The following is a 19,224-nucleotide window of genomic DNA, read 5'->3' as shown; positions in this document are numbered from 1 at the left end:
TTCTTTCTCCTTTATTCTCTTATCGTTCAATCCCGGGTCGTCAGGTTCCAGTACATTATAAGACCCATGTTATCTCTATCGCCAATGCCATCCTTCCCGAGGATACCCTTGGATCCTGCTGGGGGTGGACCCCGTCAGTGAAGATTTGACAAAACAAGGGGTTTTTGCCTGGGGAGCAAGTTCGTGAAGTAACAGGGTTTGCTGGTTCTTGTACAGCCTTTTCAGCCTTTCATTTCCCTCTTTGGCCATAAAGATGTCTCTCTGCCTCCTGGTACAGGGAGGGTATTTCCACGTGGAGATTTATATTCAGCTTTCAGGGTGAGCAGAAGAAGGGCAGAGCACGTTTTTTGCACCAACTGTTTCTCAAGTCTCTTTACTTGAGAGCAATCAGTGTGCTGCAGTGGAGTGTTTTGGGGTGAGCTGCCCTGCACGCCATCAGGAGCACAGATTACCTGGTACGTCCCTGTCCTCATGCAGGGAGCAGAAATCAGGGAGCTGACGCAGGGCCCGGAGCGGGGCTGCCAGCCTGCACGCCCTGTGGCTTCGCGCCTTTCCTCGGGCTCACCTGCTTGTTTCTCCCACGTCGGTATCTAGGACTGACGCTGCTTTCTGTTGAAGAACTGGGGATCTCTCAGCTGTCATCCCTTCCCACCAGGCAGAGAGGCCCTGAACCTTCGCGCACCCCCGCCCCTCCCCACAGTGTCCTGTTCTGGACCGAACGCCCTCCATGGCGGGGCTGTTGACCTCCGAGGCCGGGCCCTGGAGGTGGATGTGGGCGCATCCCAAGCCCTTGTCCTGAGTGGGGTGAGCAGGCCCTGAGCCTGGGCACAGGGCCCTGGATTTGAACTTTGGCACAGGTGGAGGTCCCATAGGAGGAGACCTGGGCGTAAGGGGGTTTGTGTTTGAGGCTTTCATGCTTCTTTGTACGGGATTTACGTGTCTTTTATCTCAAGGCTTCAGGTTATGCTAATCGGGGTCTTTCTCTCTCTTTACATAATGTCCAACTTGTGTAACTGTGTGTTTGGATTGATCATTTTGAATGATTCTTGTTATAAAATCGTACCTATAGGCCCCAAACACACCGAACAATCTAGAAATGGGAGCAAAAGCCCACAGCTCCTTCCCGACCCTCCCAGGCCGTGTCCCAGCACACTCTGTGTGTCAGCAGCGTGTCTCAGCCGTGTTCACGTGTCAGAAGCCCACGGGGGGGTCTGAGGCCCCGAGGAAACCGAGTTTTGTGCATGTAGCTGTTTGCTCGTCCAAGCAGAGCGTCAGTGCTAACAACAGTTAAGAGCGGAGTGAGACGTGGCCGACCTGTGGCCTGAATTTGCGTGACACTGATTTTAAATCCATCCTTTCAGCCTCGCCACCATGGATGCGCTGTCAGAAGCAAACGGCACGTTTGCCTTGACCCTTCTGAAAAAACTGGGTGAGGGCAACTCGAAGAATGTGCTTATTGCACCCCTAAGCATCTCCTCTGCCCTGGCCATGGTCCTCCTGGGGGCCAGGGGCAACACCGCAGCCCAGATGTGCCAGGTACGTTCGGGAAGCCGGTTCTGGGCGGCGGCCGATGCTCTTTCCTTTGCCCGTGAGCCGGTGTCCGCGATCTGAGTCCCAAAGGCCTTGCTCGGCAGACAGGCCTTGCTCTCCTGTAGTCAGGGCGTACTGCACTTGTGCGTTTTTATCTTTTTTTTTTTTTTTTTCAGACGCTTTCTCTAAACAAGAGCAGTGGGGAAGGTGAAGATGTCCACCAGGGTTTCCAGAACCTTCTCATGGAAGTTAATAGGACGGACACACGGTACTTGCTCAGAACCACCAATAGGCTTTTTGGAGAGAAGACTTACGATTTCCTCTCAGTAAGTCCTACTCCCGATTGCCCGAAGCAGATAGAGACTGAGGTTGTGTGGAGACGGGAGGCGGGCCTTGCGGTGCAGACAGGCCTTGTGGGCTGAGACCCACACGGAGGGCGGGGTGTGGGACCCCAGTCACGACCTCACAGTTCCTGGAACCGTTTGGTCATTGGCTGTAAGAGGAGCCCTGTAACAGCCTTGTTCACATATTCATGAAGCTTCAGTGAGATGATTGTCAGAGGACTAACACGGATCATACCACAATTGCAGAGGAGTTGGCCCAAAGAAAGACGTGATTAAATAGAATATTTCTGGTGTTGTTTTTCACATGTTGGAAGTATTTTGTGCGTTGTGAGACTTGCTCAATTCTTTTATACATGTAAATATTTTGATTATCTTTTCCTGTGCAGAATTTTTTTTTAAGTTTATGTCTATTTGACTCTGTTTCTATTTAATTACAGTGCTTCATGATTTTTAAATTTTTTTCATACACACCTCAAGTAACCTGTGAGTGTGTTCTTATTATATAAAACGCAGACAGAGCCAGAGTCCTCCCACACTCTCTTCCACGTCGCCCCTGTGCCCAGTCTGAGGGCTTGTCCCCTGTACCTAGAGAAAGGCTTTGCATCTCACTACCTGTGTGGCTGCTGTTCAGTCGCTGAGCCGTGTCCAACTCTTTCTGACCCCGTGGGCTGCAGCAGCCCAGGCTCCTCTGTCTTCTACTGCGTCCCAGAGTTTGCTCAGAGTCACGTCCGTTGAGTCGGTGATGCATCCAACCCCTCGTCCTCTGTCCCCCCTTCTCCTTTGCCTTCGATGTCTCCCAGCATCAGGGTCTTTTCCGATGGGTCGGCTCTTCGTATCTGGTGGCCACAGTGATGGGGCTTCAGCCTCGGCAGCAGTGTGTGTCCGCCTTACCCTTCCTCACGGTGGTGGGCGGCGTGCTCAGGGGTGGCTGTACCGAGACACAGCCACCAGCCCCGGGTGGGCGTGGGGTGGGGCCCAGCCTGGGCCGAGCCGGCAGGGACCCTGTGTGTGTGGTTCTGTCCTGTGTGTGCGTGCTATTCCAGATGGACTTTAGAGGGAAGGGACAGAGAGAGGCTCTCAGATCTCCATGAATTCTGCCTCATTCCCACTCCGACGGCTGCAGCCCTTCCCGTCATCCTCAGGAAGGGTAGCAGGTGGGCACGTCCACCCTCTCCTCAGCGCTGCATGTGCTCAGCCTTTAACATTCTGATTGCTCACGAGACTGAGCAGCTTTGCATGTCACTCAAACATTTGTATCTTTTCTGAAAGTGCCTATTTATATGTCCTTTGTGTAGTTTTACTTTTGGGGTTTATGTCTTTTTAAAAAAAAATTAGTTCTTTGTATGTTTAGGATAGCAATCCTATTGTGTTATATGACTTTTTTCATTATTTTCCACACTTGTTTCAGACTCTAAATTAACTGTTTTAAAACAGGTGGTGTAAAGTGAATGTAGTCACCATGAGGTCAAATATTGGTAATTTTGTACAGCTTGGTGTGAATTTTTTTTACAACCTGGTTTACTTGTTTTTATCAGTCTTAGCTACATGCTATTTTATTGTCTCTTTGTATGAGCCTAGATATACAGAAAAGCAAAATTTCCATTAAACAAAAAGAATTGGCTAATTTTCCTTAACTTCTTTTTTTTTCTGGTGGATATTTAAAGAAAAGCATTGATATTTATTTATTTATTTTAATTGGAGACTAATTACTTACAATATTGTAGTGGTTTTGCGATATACTTGTGAATCTGCCACGGGTGTACACGTGTTCCCCATCCTGAACCCCCTTCCACCTCCATCCCCACACCATCCCCCTGGGTCATCCCACTGCACCAGCCTGGAGCATCCTATGTCATGCATCAAACCTGGACTGGCGATTCATTTCATATATGATATTATACATGTTTCAATGCCATTCTCCCAAATCATCCCACCCTCGCCCTCTCCCACAGAGTCCAAAAGACTGTTCTGTACATCTGTGTCTCTTTTGCTGTCTTGCATACAGGGTTATTGTTACCATCTTTCTAAATTCCATATATATGCGTTAGTATACTGTATTGGTGTTTTTCTTTCTGGCTTACTTCACTCTGTATAATAGGCTCCAGTTTCATCCCTCTCATTGGAACTGATTCAAATGTATTCTTTTAATGGCTGAGTAACACTCCATTGTGTATATGTACCACAGCTTTCTTATCCATTCATCTGCTGATGGACATCTAGGTTGCTTCCATGTCCTGGCTATTATAAACAGTGCTGCGATGAACATTGGGGTACATGTGTCTCTTTCAATTCTGGTTTCCTCAGTGTGTATGCCCAGCAGTGGGGTTGCTGGATCATAAGGCAGTTCTATTTCCAGTTTTTTAAGGAATCTCCACACTGTTCTCCATAGTGGCTGTACTAGTTTGCATTCCCACCAACAGTGTAAGAGGGTTCCCTTTTCTCCACACCCTCTCCAGCATTTATTATTTGTAGACTTTTGGATCGCAGCCATTCTGACTGGTGTGAAATGGTACCTCATAGTGGTTTTGATTTGCATTTCTCTGATAATGAGTGATGTTGAGCATCTCTTCATGTGTTTGTTAGCCATCTGTATGTCTTCTTTGGAGAAATGTCTGTTTAGTTCTTTGGGCCACTTTTTGATTGGATTGTTTATTTTTCTGGAACTGAGCTGCAGCAGTTGCTTGTATATTTTTGAGATTAGTTTTTTGTCCATTGCTTCATTTGCTATTATTTTCTCCTGTTCTGAAGGCTGTTTTTTCACCTTGCTTAGAGTGTCCTTTGTTGTGCAGAAGATTTTAATTTTAATTAGGTCCCATTTGTTTATTTTTGCTTTTATTTACAATATTCTGGGAGGGGGGTCATAGAGGATCCTGCTGTGATGTATGTCGGAGTGTTTGCCTATGTTCTCCTCTAGGAGTTTTATAGTTTCTGGTCTTACATTTAGATCTTTAATCCATTTTGAGTTTATTTTTGTGTATGGTGTTAGAAAGCGTTCTAGTTTCATTCTTTTACAAGTGGTTGACCAGTTTTCCCAGCACCACTTGTTAAAGAGATTGTCTTTTCTCCATTGTATATTCTTGCCTCCTTTCAGAGACAAGGTGTCCATAGGTGCGTGGATTTATCTCTGGGCTTTCTATTTTGTGGCATTGATCTAGATCTCTGTCTTTGTGCCAGTACCATACTGTCTTGATGACTGTGGCTTTGTAGTAGAGCCTGGAGTCAGGCAGGTTGATTCCTCCAGTTCCATTCTTCTTTCTCAAGATTGCTTTGGCTATTTGAGCTTTTTTGTGTTTCCATACAAATTGTGAAATTATTTGTTCTAGCTCTGTGAAAAATACCATTGGTAGCTTGATAGGGATTGCATTGAACCTATAGATTGCTTTGGGTAAAATATGGAATGCTTCATGAATTTGCGTGTCATCCCTGCGCAGGGGCCATGCTAATCTTCTCTGTATCGTTCCATTTTACTGTATGTGCTGCCGAAGTGAGCACTCATTGTTTTTTTGATGAATTTGTGGGGGAGAAAGTCGTCTCCCCATCCTATTCCTCTGCCTTCTTAGGAAGCCCCAAGAAAAGCATTGATATTTAGAACGTTATTTTGATATGGAATATAAAATCAAAAGATGAGAAATATTTGTCAGTTATTTCATACTGATCAAGTATTCCCAGAATCCAATACCAATCGCAATGTATAATTAGATATTCCTTTAGTTTGCTTTTTGACTGGTCATTACTTACTAAATAGTATTTTAAGAAGCAGGCACTTGTTTTCAGATGTGTTTAAAAGCTGTTGAAATCACCAAGGGTATGATGAGGCATCGACTTGTAGGTGACCACTTTGCTTCCAGACCATTTTCTTAGACTGAGAGACTGACATCTTTTTCAAAAGCCCCGATTAAGAAGTGGAACAGTAGGTTGGCAGAGCCTGAATGATGTGAGGGTTCTATGAAAGGAGGCACCCGGACCACGACATGCAGGGTCCACGGTGTTCGGAGAACTCAGCCACGTGACATCGGCAGAGCCAATTCTCCTGGTCCTCAGAGCACCTCTGAGACGTAGCTACTGCTGCGTCCTTGCTTCCAGGGGGCGAGGAAGCCAGAGAGACGCTGCACCTTTCCAGGGTCACACGGCAGTGGTGCCCGGAACGTGTGCTGGCGGCAGTGTTGCCGCATCGCCTCTCTTGAATGGCTGTGTTGTTGTTGTTTAGTCGCTGAGTCGTGTCTGACTCCTTGCAACCCATGGACTGTAGCCCTCCAGGCTCCTCTGTGCGTGGGACTGTCCAGGCAAGAATACTGGAGTGCGTTCCCATTTCCTTCTCCAGAGGATCTTCCGCACGAGATCAAACCCTTGTCTCCAACGTTTGCAGGCGAATTCTTTACCACTGTGCCACCTGGGAAGCCTGTGATTTTACTCAGTTATTTATTCAATGTAGCTGAAAACTGAGAAACCGGATTGATGTTTAATTCTGCACATTCGTTTGTACATTACACAAGTAACCGTCAAATGATCGGTGTTGAGGTCGGCGCGGTGAAGAAGTAAGGTGTTGGGGTTGTCTGTTTCTGTAGCCATGTGATTCTGTCATTCCATCTCTCCTAGTCTTTCAAAGATTCCTGCCGCAAATTCTACCAAGCAGAGATGGAAGAGCTGGACTTTGTCTGCGCTACAGAGGAGTCCAGGAAGCACATAAACACCTGGGTAGCCGAAAAGACAGAAGGTGAGGACGTGTCACTACTTCTGTTTGCACAGTATTTGAATCAGTCTTATTTTCCATCAGTTCCTTCCCAAGACCATCAAATGTAAACAGAAATGGCTTTTTTCTCTATAAAACTGAAAACTTTCAAATCCACTTCTGAAATTTAATCAGTAACCAATTTCTCTAGCTTCCCCCCTCCTCATCAATATTTGGTGCACCTCTTCCAGAGCAATAGCACTTTGACTTTTGGCTGTTGCAGTTAATGTTCATATAGTCTGCCTTTTTACAAAGGGCGGAAGGAAGACTCTGGATCGGGCTCCACCTCCCTGCCTGTGCAGCAGAGCGCATGCTCTGCGGGTCGCTGAGCATCACTGCAGGACACTCGGTCAAGCCCTCGTCCACCTGCGCTTCTTCGTTTTCGTGCTCTGCACGCTGGCTTCGGCCTCTCCCCTTCAGGACAGTCCCCTCACGTTGTAGACCAAACATTCCTTTTTCTGTCACTGTGAATTATCCTGCCCTATTATTTGTTCATTTTATGTGTTTTATGCAACTCATGGTATTTTCTAAGCGGAGACATTAAGGTTTTTGTCGCTGATTTAGCTTTAGGGGCCAGACTCCCTGCATGGGTTTCCCTGGTGGCTCGGATGGTAAAGATACACCTGCCAATGTAGGAGAGGCGGGTTGGATCCCTGGGTCAGAAAGATCCCCTGGAGAAGGAAATGGGAACCTGCTCCAGTATTCTTGCCTGGGGAACCCCATGGATGCAACACCCTGGTGGGCTACAGTCCACAGAGTCACAAAGAGTGGGACCCAACTTAGTGAGTAAACAGACAACTCCCTGTTCGTGGTTGTCTGGGGGACAGGGAACCTTCTGGTCTGTGCACTGACTCCTGCATGGGACGGACCAGTAAGTACTGTGCCCTTCACCTCCACGAGGTAACCCTGTTAGCTAACTGGTTCTTTAAATCTTTGCAGGTAAAATTAGAGACTTGCTGTCTGCAAATTCTGTCTACCCCATGACATGTCTGGTTCTCGTGAATGCCATCTACTTCAAAGGGAACTGGGACAAACAGTTTTACAAAGTGCACACCAAGGAAAGGCCTTTCCAAGTCAGCAAGGTGAACAAGAATGTGTCATAAAGCGAAGGAGGTTCTTGGAAATGGTCTCTGGGGTCCCCTTGGTTTATGGAGCTTGAGAGGAGGCTGACCTTAAGGAATTTGTGCTTCTTGTGGCCCTGGCGGTCAGATGTGGATCTGGGCAAACCCTGGCTTCCTCTTCCCTTATTCCTCCTCTGCTGTATCATCAGGGGAGGTCCATGCGGCCGGTGTTCCGTCTTGTATCACACATCCCACGGGGCAGCTCACAGGTCTCTGGGCCTCCAAGAACTCCGGAGATCCAGTTCAAACTACAGACCGTGGCTGTGACGCTCCATGGGCCTGGATCCTACCATCTGTCCCTCTCCTGTCAGGAGCTACCTATACAGATGCCTTTCTCTGCAGAGCTATCCAGAAGCCTCCCTAGCGGTCTCCCCAGCCCAGGTTCCTGGTTCCTGTGTCCCTCCTCTGAGCTCTCACAGAGCCCGTGGCCTCTCACAGTGGCTCTGATCTCCCAGAGCCCCTCGGGCCCATGTGCAGGACCAGGAAGGTTACTTGGAAGTTTTCCTGAGGACCGTGGCTGGGCTGAGAGTGGTGGGGTAGGAAGCACAAGTCAGATTGTTTTGTCTTATTTTTTTTTTAATAATTGTATCTATTTATCTTGGCTGTGCCGGGTCTTCTTGCCGCGAGCCTTTCCTGCAGCTGCCGTGGTGGAGGCCCTCTTGGCTCGGTGCTCGGGCTTCTCCTGCCGGTGCTTCTCTTGGTGCAGAGCTCAGGCTCCAGGCCCGTGACTTCAGGAGCTGCGGCTCCCGGGCTCTCAGCCCAGGCTCAGTAGTTGTGGCCTGTGGGCTTAGAAGCCCCTGGGCTGTGGGGTGTTCCCAGACCAGGGATGGAGCCTGTGTCTCCTACATTGGAAGGCGGATTATTTACCCCTGAGCCACCAGGGCAGCACTGTTGTCTTTAAAACTAGAGCTAATATGGTTTGCTCATGGGTCACCTGTGGGGCACGAAGGACAAGGGCCCAGGACAGTCCAGGGTTTGGCGGCGGGATGAGTGGTGTCGCCACGAGCAGAGATGGGAAGGTATAGATGGAGCAGGTGGAGGGGAACACGAGCCGCCAGTGTGGGAGCCGAACTGGAGGCTCCTTTGCGTCCAGATGCAGATGTCAGGTGGGCAGGAGCCGGGGGAGAGGTCCTGCTGGGAATGTCCATGTGGAGACCTCCTGGGTCAGCAGGAGAACAGCTCCTGAGGCCTGAGCGCTGGGAACCAGGGGTGGGAGCTGGAGCCGTGCAGATGAGCTGATGACATAGAACTGAGGTGAGTCTGGAAGACAAGACAGAGTGTGTGGGCGCAGGTGGACGGCTCTGATGACTCGTCCAGCATGTCCACAGGTCTTATTTCAACTTAAGGTTTATCCATTTCCTTTATAGAATGTGCAGAAACCTGTGCAAATGATGTTCAGGAAGTCCACCTTTAAAATGACCTACATTGCAGAAATCTGCACCCAGATTCTGGTGCTCCCCTATGTCGGCCAAGAGCTGAACATGGTCATCCTGCTGCCCAGAGAAAGAACTGACTTGAACACGGTAACCAGGCAGCCATGGCCCCGGGGCCCAGGGTCTAATCTGGATCCCTGCCGGGCACTGGGCTCTGGGAACTCGTGTGCAGCCGGCAGGCCGCCCCGGGCCCACAGGGCGCGGAGCGTGGGTCGCAGCGGACGGTCCCAGAGGCAGCACTGATGCAGCCACTGAGATCTCCTACCTTCTCCTCCAGGTCGAGAAGGCCCTGACCTACGAGAAATTTGTCGTGTGGACGAAGCCGGACATGCTGGCCGAGGAGGAGGTGGAGGTGTTCCTGCCCCGCTTCACGCTGGAGGAGAGTTACGACATGGAGTGCGTCCTCCGAGACCTGGGCATGACCGACGGCTTCAACACGGCCCGGGCCGACTTCATCGGGCTGTCGTGCCAGCCAGGCCTGCACCTGTCCAAGGTCGTGCACAAGCCCTTCGTGGAGGTCACCGAGGAGGGCACGGAGGCCGTGGCCGCCTCAGAGGCCAGGATCAGGGGGCTATCCCTGAGGACTGTGCCCCGGTTCTGTGCCAACCGCCCCTTCCTCTTCTTCATCCAGCACAGCAGGACCGGAGCCATCCTGTTCTGCGGCCGCTTCTGCTCGCCGTGACGAGGTGGGGGGCCCCCAGTGCCCCTCACCGCTCTCCCCGATCTCTGCCAAGAGCTGGAACCCCGGTGACCTTGGCGAAGGTCCACAAATAAAGGGCTGATTGAGTCCGCCTGTGTGTGTGTGTCTGTGTTGTGTGTCTGTGGGTGTGTCTGTGTGTGTGTTTGCATGCCTGTGTGCGTCTGTGTGTGTCTGTGTGTGTGCACGTGCCCGTGTGTGTGTGTGTATGCGCCTGTGTGTGTCTGTGTGTGTCTCTTTAGTGTGCGTGTGTGTGTGTCTGTGTGTGTGTGCTCGCCTGTGTGTATCTGTGCATGTGTGTCTGTGTGTGTGTCTGTGTTTGGTGTGTGTATGTCTGTGTGTGTGTCTGTGTGTCTGTGTGTGTGTGTCTGTGTGTCTGTGATGTGTGTATGTCTGTGTGTGTGTGTCTGTGTGTGTGTGCGTGCGTGTGTGTGTGTGTTTGCCTACCCATGTGTTCTTGTGTCCCGTGCCTTCTCAGAACTGCAGCTGCCATCGGAGGTGGGTGCTCGGTGGTCCTGTCAGTGGGGAGCACTGGCTGCCTGCTCTCTGGGTCCTCCCTCTGCCCGCCCCGTCCAGGCCTTTGGGGAGAGCACTGTCTGCTCCAGGCCTGGAAGGATGAGCGGGGCTTCCTTGTCTCCTCTGCTCAGTGGCCCTGCTCCTGAGACCAGAGCGAAGCAGAGGCTATGGCAGCCACAGGCAGGAGGAGCAGGCCTCAGAGACCCCCAAACGTGAGCCCTCCAGAAACCAGCAGAAGAGGGGAGGGCCGTGAACCCAGACCAGAGAAGTCCATCCCCGAGCCACTGTGTCTGCACTGGAGGGTCTGTGGTCAGAGGCGAGTTCAACTGCTTGACCGTGCACACTCCTGAGCATGCTCAGTTGCCCACGGGGTCAGAGATGAGCAGACAGGTCCTGTTCACGAGATGGGGGCGTTTCAGACCACGTCATGGATGTACACTGGGTGACTTTCCATCCTGCCACTGGTACTGGAGATAGAGGCGGCTAAGGTTTCAACCAATCCATCCTAAAGGAAATCAGTCCTGAATGTTCATTGGAAGGATTGATGCTGAACCTGAAACTCTAATACTCTGGCCACATGATGCGAAGAACTGACTCATTTGAAAAGGCCTTGATGCTGGGAAAGATTGAAGGCAGGAGGAGAAGGGGATGACAGAGGATGAGATGGTTGGATGCCATCACTGACTTGATGGACATGAGTTTGAGTAACTCTGGTGATGGACAGGGAGGCCTGGCGTGCTGCGATTCATGGGGTCACAAAGAGTCGGACTCGACTGAGTGACTGAACTGCATGAAGCTTTCTGCAGCTGCCCATGTTCCCTGCTGAGACGTGGGGCCCACGCCAAGCCAATGCTGAGGTTTGGGTAGAGAGCAATGCAATGTCCACTGGCTTCCCTGTGGTGTCATCAGAAGCTGGGCTCCCTCTAACCTAATGGTGTGACCAACATTCTCAGCCTGTCTCTAGTCCGCTGTCTCTGATGCTCCCAAGTCAGCACCTGAGCCGTGAGGAGAGACAGGCTGCAGAGACGCTGCCCTTGGGAGCGGCGGCGGGTGGGCCAGCGGCGTCAGCGCCCCCCTCGCCCCAGCCTGGACCACTGTCACCTGAAATGAGCTGTCTGTCCCTCCAGGGTCTGAGGCGTCTGTCCTTCGTCCCCACCAGGCCGTCAGTGGGAAGCTGTGACGATGGACACAGTAGGCCCGTGTGTTACAGAACCTGTCACACAGCTCGGCCTCTGCGCATCTCTTTCTTAGCTGGATCTACTGTGTTAAATGTCATTGGCAGTTTCTGCAAAACTGTATTTTTCAATATGATCTTATTAAAATTTTTAAATAAAATCGCCTTAGAATCTTCCGTGCATTTGTTATCAATAAACTTGGAATTCCTGTCCTCGTCATAGTCCTTCCCTGGTGGCTCAGAGCAGGAAGAATCGCCTGCAGTGCGGGAGACTGGGCTTCGATCCCTGGTTTGGGAAGGTCCCCGGGAGATACTGGCTCCCCACTCCAGGATTCCGGCCTAGAGAATCCCACGGACTCAGGGTCGCAGAGACAGACCCTGATCTTGTCTGTGACCAGCTCGGCTTCAAGGAGGAGTGGCTGGTGGGCCTCCCTGAGCCCCCCAGAAGGACCCGCAGCTCAGTGCTCTGCTTTCATTGTCTTCAGATCCTTTATAGCTTTTGAGCAGAGGGTCCTGCGTTCTCATTTTGCTCCAGACCCTGCAAATTACGGAGCCAGTCCTGCCGTGGACTATAGTACCTTTTATGGAGAAAAATAGTCTTTTTTTCAGATGTTGAGTAGCAGGTAAGCTCAAAGCAAATCCTGAGAAATGAAAGATCTTCTCAATCCACTCTTTCCACATTAAAATATATACACATTTTGGTCGGGATATACAACATTTGGTCCATAGTTGGCTTTTGAACTCCACACAGCATGTGTTTCCATGAGAGAAAGAAGTAGCCCAGTTCAGATCATTTCAGTCGCTCAGCCGTGTCTTATTCTTTGCAAGCCCATGGACTGCAGCACGCCAGGCCCCCCTATCCATCACCAACTCCCGGAGTTTACTTAAACTCATGTCCATCGAGTCGGTGATGCCATCCAAGCATCTCATCCTCTGCCTTCTCTTCTCCTCCTGCCTTCAAACTTTCCCACCATCTGGGTCTTTTTCAGTGAGTCAGCTCTTCGCATCAGGTGGCCAAAGTATTGGAGTTTCAGCTTCAGCATCAGTCCTTCCATGAAAATTCAGGACTGATTTCCTTTAGGATGGACTGGTTGGATCTCCTTGCAGTCCAAAGGACTCTCAAGAGTCTTCTCCACACCACAGTTCAAAAGCATCAATTCTTCGGCACTCAGCTTTCTTTACGGTCCAACTCTCCCATCCACACGTGAGCACGGGAAAAACGAGGCAGCCCAGCGTGACCGTTATTTTGTGTGTCGCCTTGACTGGGCCAGAGGACCAGTTAACTGGTCTAACACCAATCAAGATGTTTCCGCGAAGGTAGCTTTTACAGGAAATGAGGATTAAATGAGTCGACTTTGAGTAAGGCAGACTGGCCGCCAGCACGTGGCTGGGCCTGGTCCAGTCAGTTGAACGTGACTGAGGTCCCCTAAGGAAGAGGTGCTTTCCTCCAGAGGCCTGTGGACTCAGGCTGCACAGAACCCTTCCCTTCCCCCACCTCCGGCAGCAGGGCACAGTCTCCCCCGTCCCTTCCTCTCTCTGTGTTCAAACCTCAGAAATCGCCCGGAAAATGGTGGCTGTCTGCTTTAGCGCCTGCAATGCCCAGCCCTGTAGTTCCATCACTCACTCACAGCCTCCCGGAAGGAGGACGCGGATGGTCCTGGCAGCTCGCCCTGCCTCTATTTGCAACTTTCCTTGGTTATCTGAGGTCAAGGTGCAGGCGGCATGTTCCCCGCTCCTGGCAGGAACAGTCGTCTTCCTCTTCTGAGCCAGCGTCCTCGTGTCGATGTCCCTCTGGCCTTGTGCTCACCCTCAGCGTTCCTGTGGGCTTCTCCGGTGAAGTATCCGCCTGCCAGTGCAGCAGATGAAGGGTTGATCCCTGGGTCGGGAAGATCCCCTGGAGGAGGAAATGGCTACCCCTCCAGGATTCTTGCCTGGGAAACCCTGTGGACCGAGGAGCCTGGTGGGCTACAGTCCACGAGGCCACAGAGTTGGTCACAAATTAGCGACTGAGTAAAGCAAGTAAGATAAAGCCTCGAGCAGAGAGGTGCCGGTTGACACAGTCACGCCCCCCTCCCCGTCTTACCCACCCAGGCCTGCTTTTGTCCTCAGGTGCCCCCAGAGGCACAGACGGCCCTTCCCCGGCTTCATGGAGTGGTCTCAGGACCGCAGAGCCAAGCGCTTTGTCATCCACTGGGAATCTGGAGGAAAGATCCCATGATGATCCATCTGCTTGTGAAAATGGGGCTGAAACAATATGGCCATTCCTCACAGCCTCCACACAGAAGGCCCGCATGAAGTCCAGTTCCACTTCTGGGTGTGTCCTCAGAAGAACTGAGAGCAGGGTCTCAGACAGACACTCGCAGCCCCGTGTCTGCAGCAGCGTTATTCTCAGCAGCCAGGACTGCAGGCCTCCCACCCGTCCATCCGAGACAAACGGTAACAGAGTGTAGTCTCCACACAACGGAGATGCACCCGCCTTTAAGAGGAAGGTGAGCCGGACACAGGCTCTGACACGGATGACCCTCGGGGATGTGACGCCAAGTGAAACACATCCGTCCAAAAGAACAAATCCTGTGCGATCCCACTCACATTCTTGCCAAAATCTGTCCTCCCTTTCTTCCACAATCTCCCAAGTTTAAATTAAACTGGAGGTAGCCTGGTTCAGGCTTCAGGAAAAGGGCAGCATACCTCTGACCGACTTCAGACCCTGGACCCTGCTGTCCCTCATACCTGCCTGCAAGCATGACAATCGTTACCAGCAAGTCAAGGGGCACTTTACATACGAAAGTGCATGGGCCTTGGAATTTCTTAGCTCCTGATGTTAGGCGCCAGTCTAAGGAATCTTCTGACTCACAAGGTGAAACAAACAGCATTGTCACAGTTAAAGAAAAAACCGGAGCTGCGTTTTTTTCACTGAGCCGATGATGATATCAATGTGCAGCCTGGGATTATAAATGGCAGCCCCCATAAGCGCAGTGTGAAGTCTCAACAGCCCGGGATCCTTTCCTAGCTGGGGGTCCAGACCGACCTCATTCGGCATTTCCCAGGGAAACTCCAGTCTGGAGGTCGGCTGGGAACCCACCTCGGTGATGTGAGTGCTGTCACTTCTCTCTATGGTTTCTATTTCTTTTCTTTTTATACCTGCATGCTGAAATTAAGTCAAGGAATCTATTGACAATTAAACCTGTTTATTTGTGTGTAACAAGCTGGAATCAAGATTGCCAGGAGAAATATCAATAACCTCAGATATGCAGATGACGCCACCCTTATGGCAGAAAGCCAGGAGGAACTACAGAGCCTTTGATGAAAGTGAAAGAGAAGAAGGAGAATTTGACTGAAAACTCAGCATTCAAAAAGGGAAGATCATGGCATCTGGTCCCATCACTTCATGGCAAATAGATGGGAAAACAATGGAGCTGTGAGAGACTTCATTTTCTTGGGCTCCAAAATCACTGCAGATGGTGACTGCAGCTGTGAAATTAAGACGCTTGCTCCGTGGATGAAAACTTTTGTCTAACCTAGACAGCATATTAAAAAGCAAGACGTTTCTTTGCTGACAAAGGTTCATATAGGGAAAGCTATGGTTTTTCCATTAGTCATATATGGATAGGACAGTTGGATCATAAAGAAGACTGAGCATCACAGAATTGATGCTTTTGAACTGTGGTGTTGTAGAAGACTCTCGAAAGTCCCTTCGACTGCAAGGAGATCAAACCCGTCAATCCTAAAGGAAATCAGTCCTGAATATTGGAAGGACTGATGTTGAAGCTGAAGCTCCAATATTTTGGCAACATGAAGCAAAAACCTGACTCATTGGATAAGACCCTGATGCTGGGAAAGACTGAGGGCTGGAGGAGAAGGGGGTGACAGAGGATGAGATGGTTGCACCGACTCGATGAGTTTGAGCAAGCTCCAGGAGTTTGTGATGGACAGGGAAGCCTGGAATGCTGCAGTCCATGCAGTCACAAAGAGTTGGCAATGACTGAGGGGCTAAGCTGAACAGAACATGGGGTTTCTCTTGTTAAGGAATCCTTCAAACGGAAAATGAAGGTAAAACTTCTGGCAAACCAATTCAGGACATGGGGATTTAAATATGGCTCTTCTTTGCGAAGAACTGCGCTCTTTATCTGCAGAACTCTGTCCTGGATGGTAGGGCAGACAGCAACCCGAAGGCGAGCCAGCAGCAGTCGGGGCTCTCTGCGGTTCTCGGCTCAGACTCACCTGCTTCCTCAGCCACATCTCCCCCTGCTTACAGCTGGGTCACACCTGCCCTGCCCCGGGCGTGTGGCTCTGAGGCTCTGAGGCTCTAAAAGCTGAGTGTGCGTGGTTCCGGCTCAGAGAAGTGTTGGCGGCTGGTGCACAGGGAAAGGGGCTCTCGCCCACCAGGGCCTGTTGCCCAGAGTCACGGGTTATGAGCCCGGGCAGCCACGACTGGCTGCTTGTGAGTAATCAGGTGTCTTGGTTTCCGATAAACGATCACCACAAACTCAGGGTCAATGTGTCCTGGAACCTCGCCATATGTACGATGTTAACATATGCTCGATATCCTGTATATAATTCACATGTAATATGATCAACAACAGCAGTCAGTGCCAGGGTGTGTGCACGTTTGCCTGAGGTGCGTCCAGGGAACCCAACTGGGGTTCCCCGGGGTCCTGGTTCTGCTCATGGAGCAGGTAATCTCTGGCCAGGGTGGGGGTCGGGGTGGTGGGGGGGATACCGGAATCACCTATACTCTCATTGTGACAGAGTCTCCGCTGGGTCTGGAAAATTCTATGAAGTTGCTGGTGAACCATTTTCACTTTCATTTCTACATATGCTCTTCCCTGTATTCCCCAGGCCAGGTTAGATTCAGTCCCAAAGAGATTTTTCCTGTCTTCCTCCGGTTATCATGACTTATGCCCTCCTGGGCTGAATGAGTCTGTGACACCATTATCAGCTGGTGGGCACTGTCCCCCCTTGAAGACAGGTAGCGTGCCCGGAGGTATTTTTGTTGTCATAATGGAGGGAGGTGCAGCTGGCCTCTAGTGGAGGAGCACAGGAACCACATCAGGAATGGTCATCTGACCCCACTCGTCAGCCATGCTGCCTGTGAGCAATGCTGGCCGGACACGTAATCGGGCCCCTTTCACGTCGGAACCCACCACATCTCCAGCACAGCGGTGTGTCTGGAGGTTTCTCTTCGGGGGCCTAGTGGGCGACGTGCGAAGTCAGTGGTGGTATTTCCCATCAACAGTGGTGGAGGCAGATGTTTACCAAGCTTCCCATCACTTCTCACTGAAGTTAACGAACGTGACACGCAGTGTCTTCTGGAAACTGCCCACCAACTCTGTGGAGCAAATAGGTGTAAATGCTGTCAGGAAGTCAGGTTCAGACATTCATGAAAAGGAAATACCAGCAATGCTAGCACATGCCTTAAACGCGGGCTGAGAGATACACGTCTGAAACTCTGATTTTGAATTTTAATATTGCTTCTGAATTATGTCTGCCTCCTTTCTTGTTTCTGCAGCCCCCCTCCCTGGCGTCACTCCCAATACACCCACCCCATGTAGCCCAGCCTGTGCGTCCCCCCGACTCCCTGTTCCCGCTGTCCTGTAGGAGGACCACCCTGGGTCCTCCCTTCCCGGCTCTCTGCTCCTGGGCAGGTCACCGCCACCCTCACCGCCCACCCAGGACCTCTCACCTCTTTCTGAGGCACACTGCGATTGCTTCAGTTCTGAGTCTCAGGGAATTTTACCCCTATCATTTGACTTGCTTCTTAAGTGTCTCTTTAGGTCCAACCTGGTCCTTTCCTCTGTGTCATAAATTCACATTAGGACTGAACAGGGTTTTTAGAGACAAGCCTCTTGTGAAACTGAAGCTTTCAATCTGTGTAGTTTTCATAAAATTCCTTGGTCTGGAAAAAACCCTCCGAACGGCCATACTTGAAGTCCCGCTTCTCTGCCATGTGACACGCAGCATGGTGGGGGGGGGGGGGGGGCGGAGATTAGTGAGCCAGAGGAGGGGTCCCGGCCCTCTGACTGGGCTGCAGAGCCAAGAGCACCTCTGTGACTCACACATCCTTCCTCTCAGCTCCTGGTGCCATTTTGGGGGCTTGACCTCACTGGGGGTGGTGCTGGGTCAGCCTCGGGATCCAGGAATCTCCTGGTTAATCAACGTTCGTTTTTAGCCATCAGCCTGATCTGTCTTTCAGTGTTGCCAAACACTGGGACACCTTCCTGGGCTCGGGTCCCCTCCTCCTGGCCACCTCTTGTTTCTTTACAGAAGCTAAAACACTTGAGGACAGGGGTGCAGGGAGCAGGGGAGCCGACTGCCCAGCACTTTATGTGTGGAACCCTGGAACCACCAGGCGCCCTTCTCTGGGTTCCGTGTGCTGGGTGCAGGCCCTTCCCGATCTGGCTGACTTGGATTTCAAGGCTCCTTCCTGCCACCGACTTCTCCTCAATCCCCTCCTGATCACATGCCCCCATCCCCCAGTGGCCACCTCCCAGGACCTCCCAGGTCATTCTCAGAGGACCTGTTCACTGACATCACCGGGAAGACCCAGATCTAAAATGCTGTTTCCCTCTGCGTCTGGCTGAAGAGCTTTAACATTTGTGCATAATCACATCCTTCAGGAAGCCTCACCATCCCTTTAGAAATCAGTCCAGTCACTGCAGTTGATGGTACGGACACAAAATCAAGTCAAGGAGAATGAGGCTGTCCTAAGGCCGGTTACCTAGTGGGGAACACAGAAGCTCCTCCATAAAGTCCATCTGGAGTGAAGTGTCTGTCGGGGACTTTCTTGGGGAATTTGTGTGTGGCTGCCACCATCTGGATGTTTTCTCATAAGATCTAGGAAATACCTCTGAGCACTTCTGGTGTTCTCATCACCTGTAAGGCACCTCAGGTCGGAGGTTGTGTCCTCAGCCAGGTGCCCAGCGCCCAGCCCAGTGCCACATTCATGGGAGAGGCTGAGACTTCCCTGCTACTTGAGGTAACAATCTTCATTAAGCAAGGGTGGACCACTCATGGAGGAAACAAGTTTAGCAGGAGAAAGTTCTTCAAAGTTAAGGAAGAAAAAGTTTAGAGAGACAAAGGTCTTCAAAGTTACAGAAGAAAGAAGTTAGAGGGAGAAAGGTCTTCAAAATGAAGGAAAAACCAAGTTGAGAGGGATAAAAGTCTTCCAAGGTAAGGAAAAACCAAGTTTATAAGGATAAAGTTCTTCAAAATTGAGGAAAAACCAAGTTGAGAGGGACAGAGGTCTTCAAAGTTATGGAAGAAAGAAGTGTAGAGGGAGAAAGGTCTTCAAAATGAAGGAAAAACCAAGTTGAGAGGGATAAAAGTCTTCCAAGGTAAGGAAAAACCAAGTTTAGAAGGATAAAGGTCTTGAAAATTGAGGAAAAACCAAGTTGAGAGGGATAAAAGTCTTCCAAGGTAAGGAAAAACCAAGTTTAGAAGGATAAAGGTCTTCAAAATTAAGGAAAAAACCAAGTGTAGAGGGAGAAAGGTCTTCAAAGTTAAGGAAAAAACAAGTGTAGATGGATAAAGGTGTTCAAAGTTACAGAATAAACAAGTTTAGAGGGAAAAAGGACTTCAAAGTTAAGGAAAAACCAAGTGTAGAGGGAGAAAGGTCTTCAAAGTTAAGGCAAAACCAAGTTTAGGGGGAGAAAGTTCTTCACAGTTAAGAAAAAACCAAGT

The 19,224-nt window shown here is 50.5% G+C and overlaps 1 protein-coding gene and 1 non-coding gene across 3 annotated transcripts; one reads left to right on the top strand and one right to left on the bottom strand.

Annotated features, from left to right (window-relative positions):
* Positions 1-1,299: 1,299 nt before the first annotated feature.
* LOC139179129 (serpin B6-like) lies at positions 1,300-9,983 on the top strand. 2 transcript variants are annotated; one of them, XM_070778482.1, is made up of 6 exons: positions 1,300-1,536; positions 1,707-1,856; positions 6,471-6,588; positions 7,543-7,685; positions 9,092-9,247; positions 9,435-9,983. In XM_070778482.1, the coding sequence occupies exons 1-6, from the start codon at positions 1,372-1,374 to the stop codon at positions 9,837-9,839; spliced, it is 1,137 nt and encodes a 378-aa protein (XP_070634583.1). In that variant the 5' UTR covers positions 1,300-1,371; the 3' UTR covers positions 9,840-9,983. The 2 variants fall into 2 exon arrangements, with proteins under 2 accessions (XP_070634583.1, XP_070634584.1); XM_070778483.1 differs by having other exon boundaries at positions 7,543-7,695; positions 9,105-9,247.
* On the bottom strand, positions 5,261-5,366 carry LOC139179184 (U6 spliceosomal RNA). Its single transcript, XR_011563608.1, has one exon. It is a non-coding gene; the product is annotated as a U6 spliceosomal RNA (small nuclear RNA).
* Positions 9,984-19,224: the final 9,241 nt, after the last annotated feature.

Source organism: Bos indicus, chromosome 23 (assembly GCF_029378745.1).
Source record: "Bos indicus isolate NIAB-ARS_2022 breed Sahiwal x Tharparkar chromosome 23, NIAB-ARS_B.indTharparkar_mat_pri_1.0, whole genome shotgun sequence".
Lineage (NCBI taxonomy): Eukaryota > Metazoa > Chordata > Mammalia > Artiodactyla > Bovidae > Bos > Bos indicus.
The sequence above is the reverse complement of the archived record's forward strand: the minus strand, read 5'-3'. Positions and strand labels throughout refer to the sequence as shown.

Coding starts and splice junctions, on each gene's coding strand:
- LOC139179129 (XM_070778482.1), top strand. CDS start 1,372: ATGGATGCGCTGTCAGAAGCAAACGGCACGTTTGCCTTGACCCTTCTG. Junction 1,537..1,706: donor CCGCAGCCCAGATGTGCCAG/GTACGTTCGGGA, acceptor TTTTTTTTTCAG/ACGCTTTCTCTAAACAAGAG. Junction 7,686..9,091: donor GGCCTTTCCAAGTCAGCAAG/GTGAACAAGAAT, acceptor TTTCCTTTATAG/AATGTGCAGAAACCTGTGCA.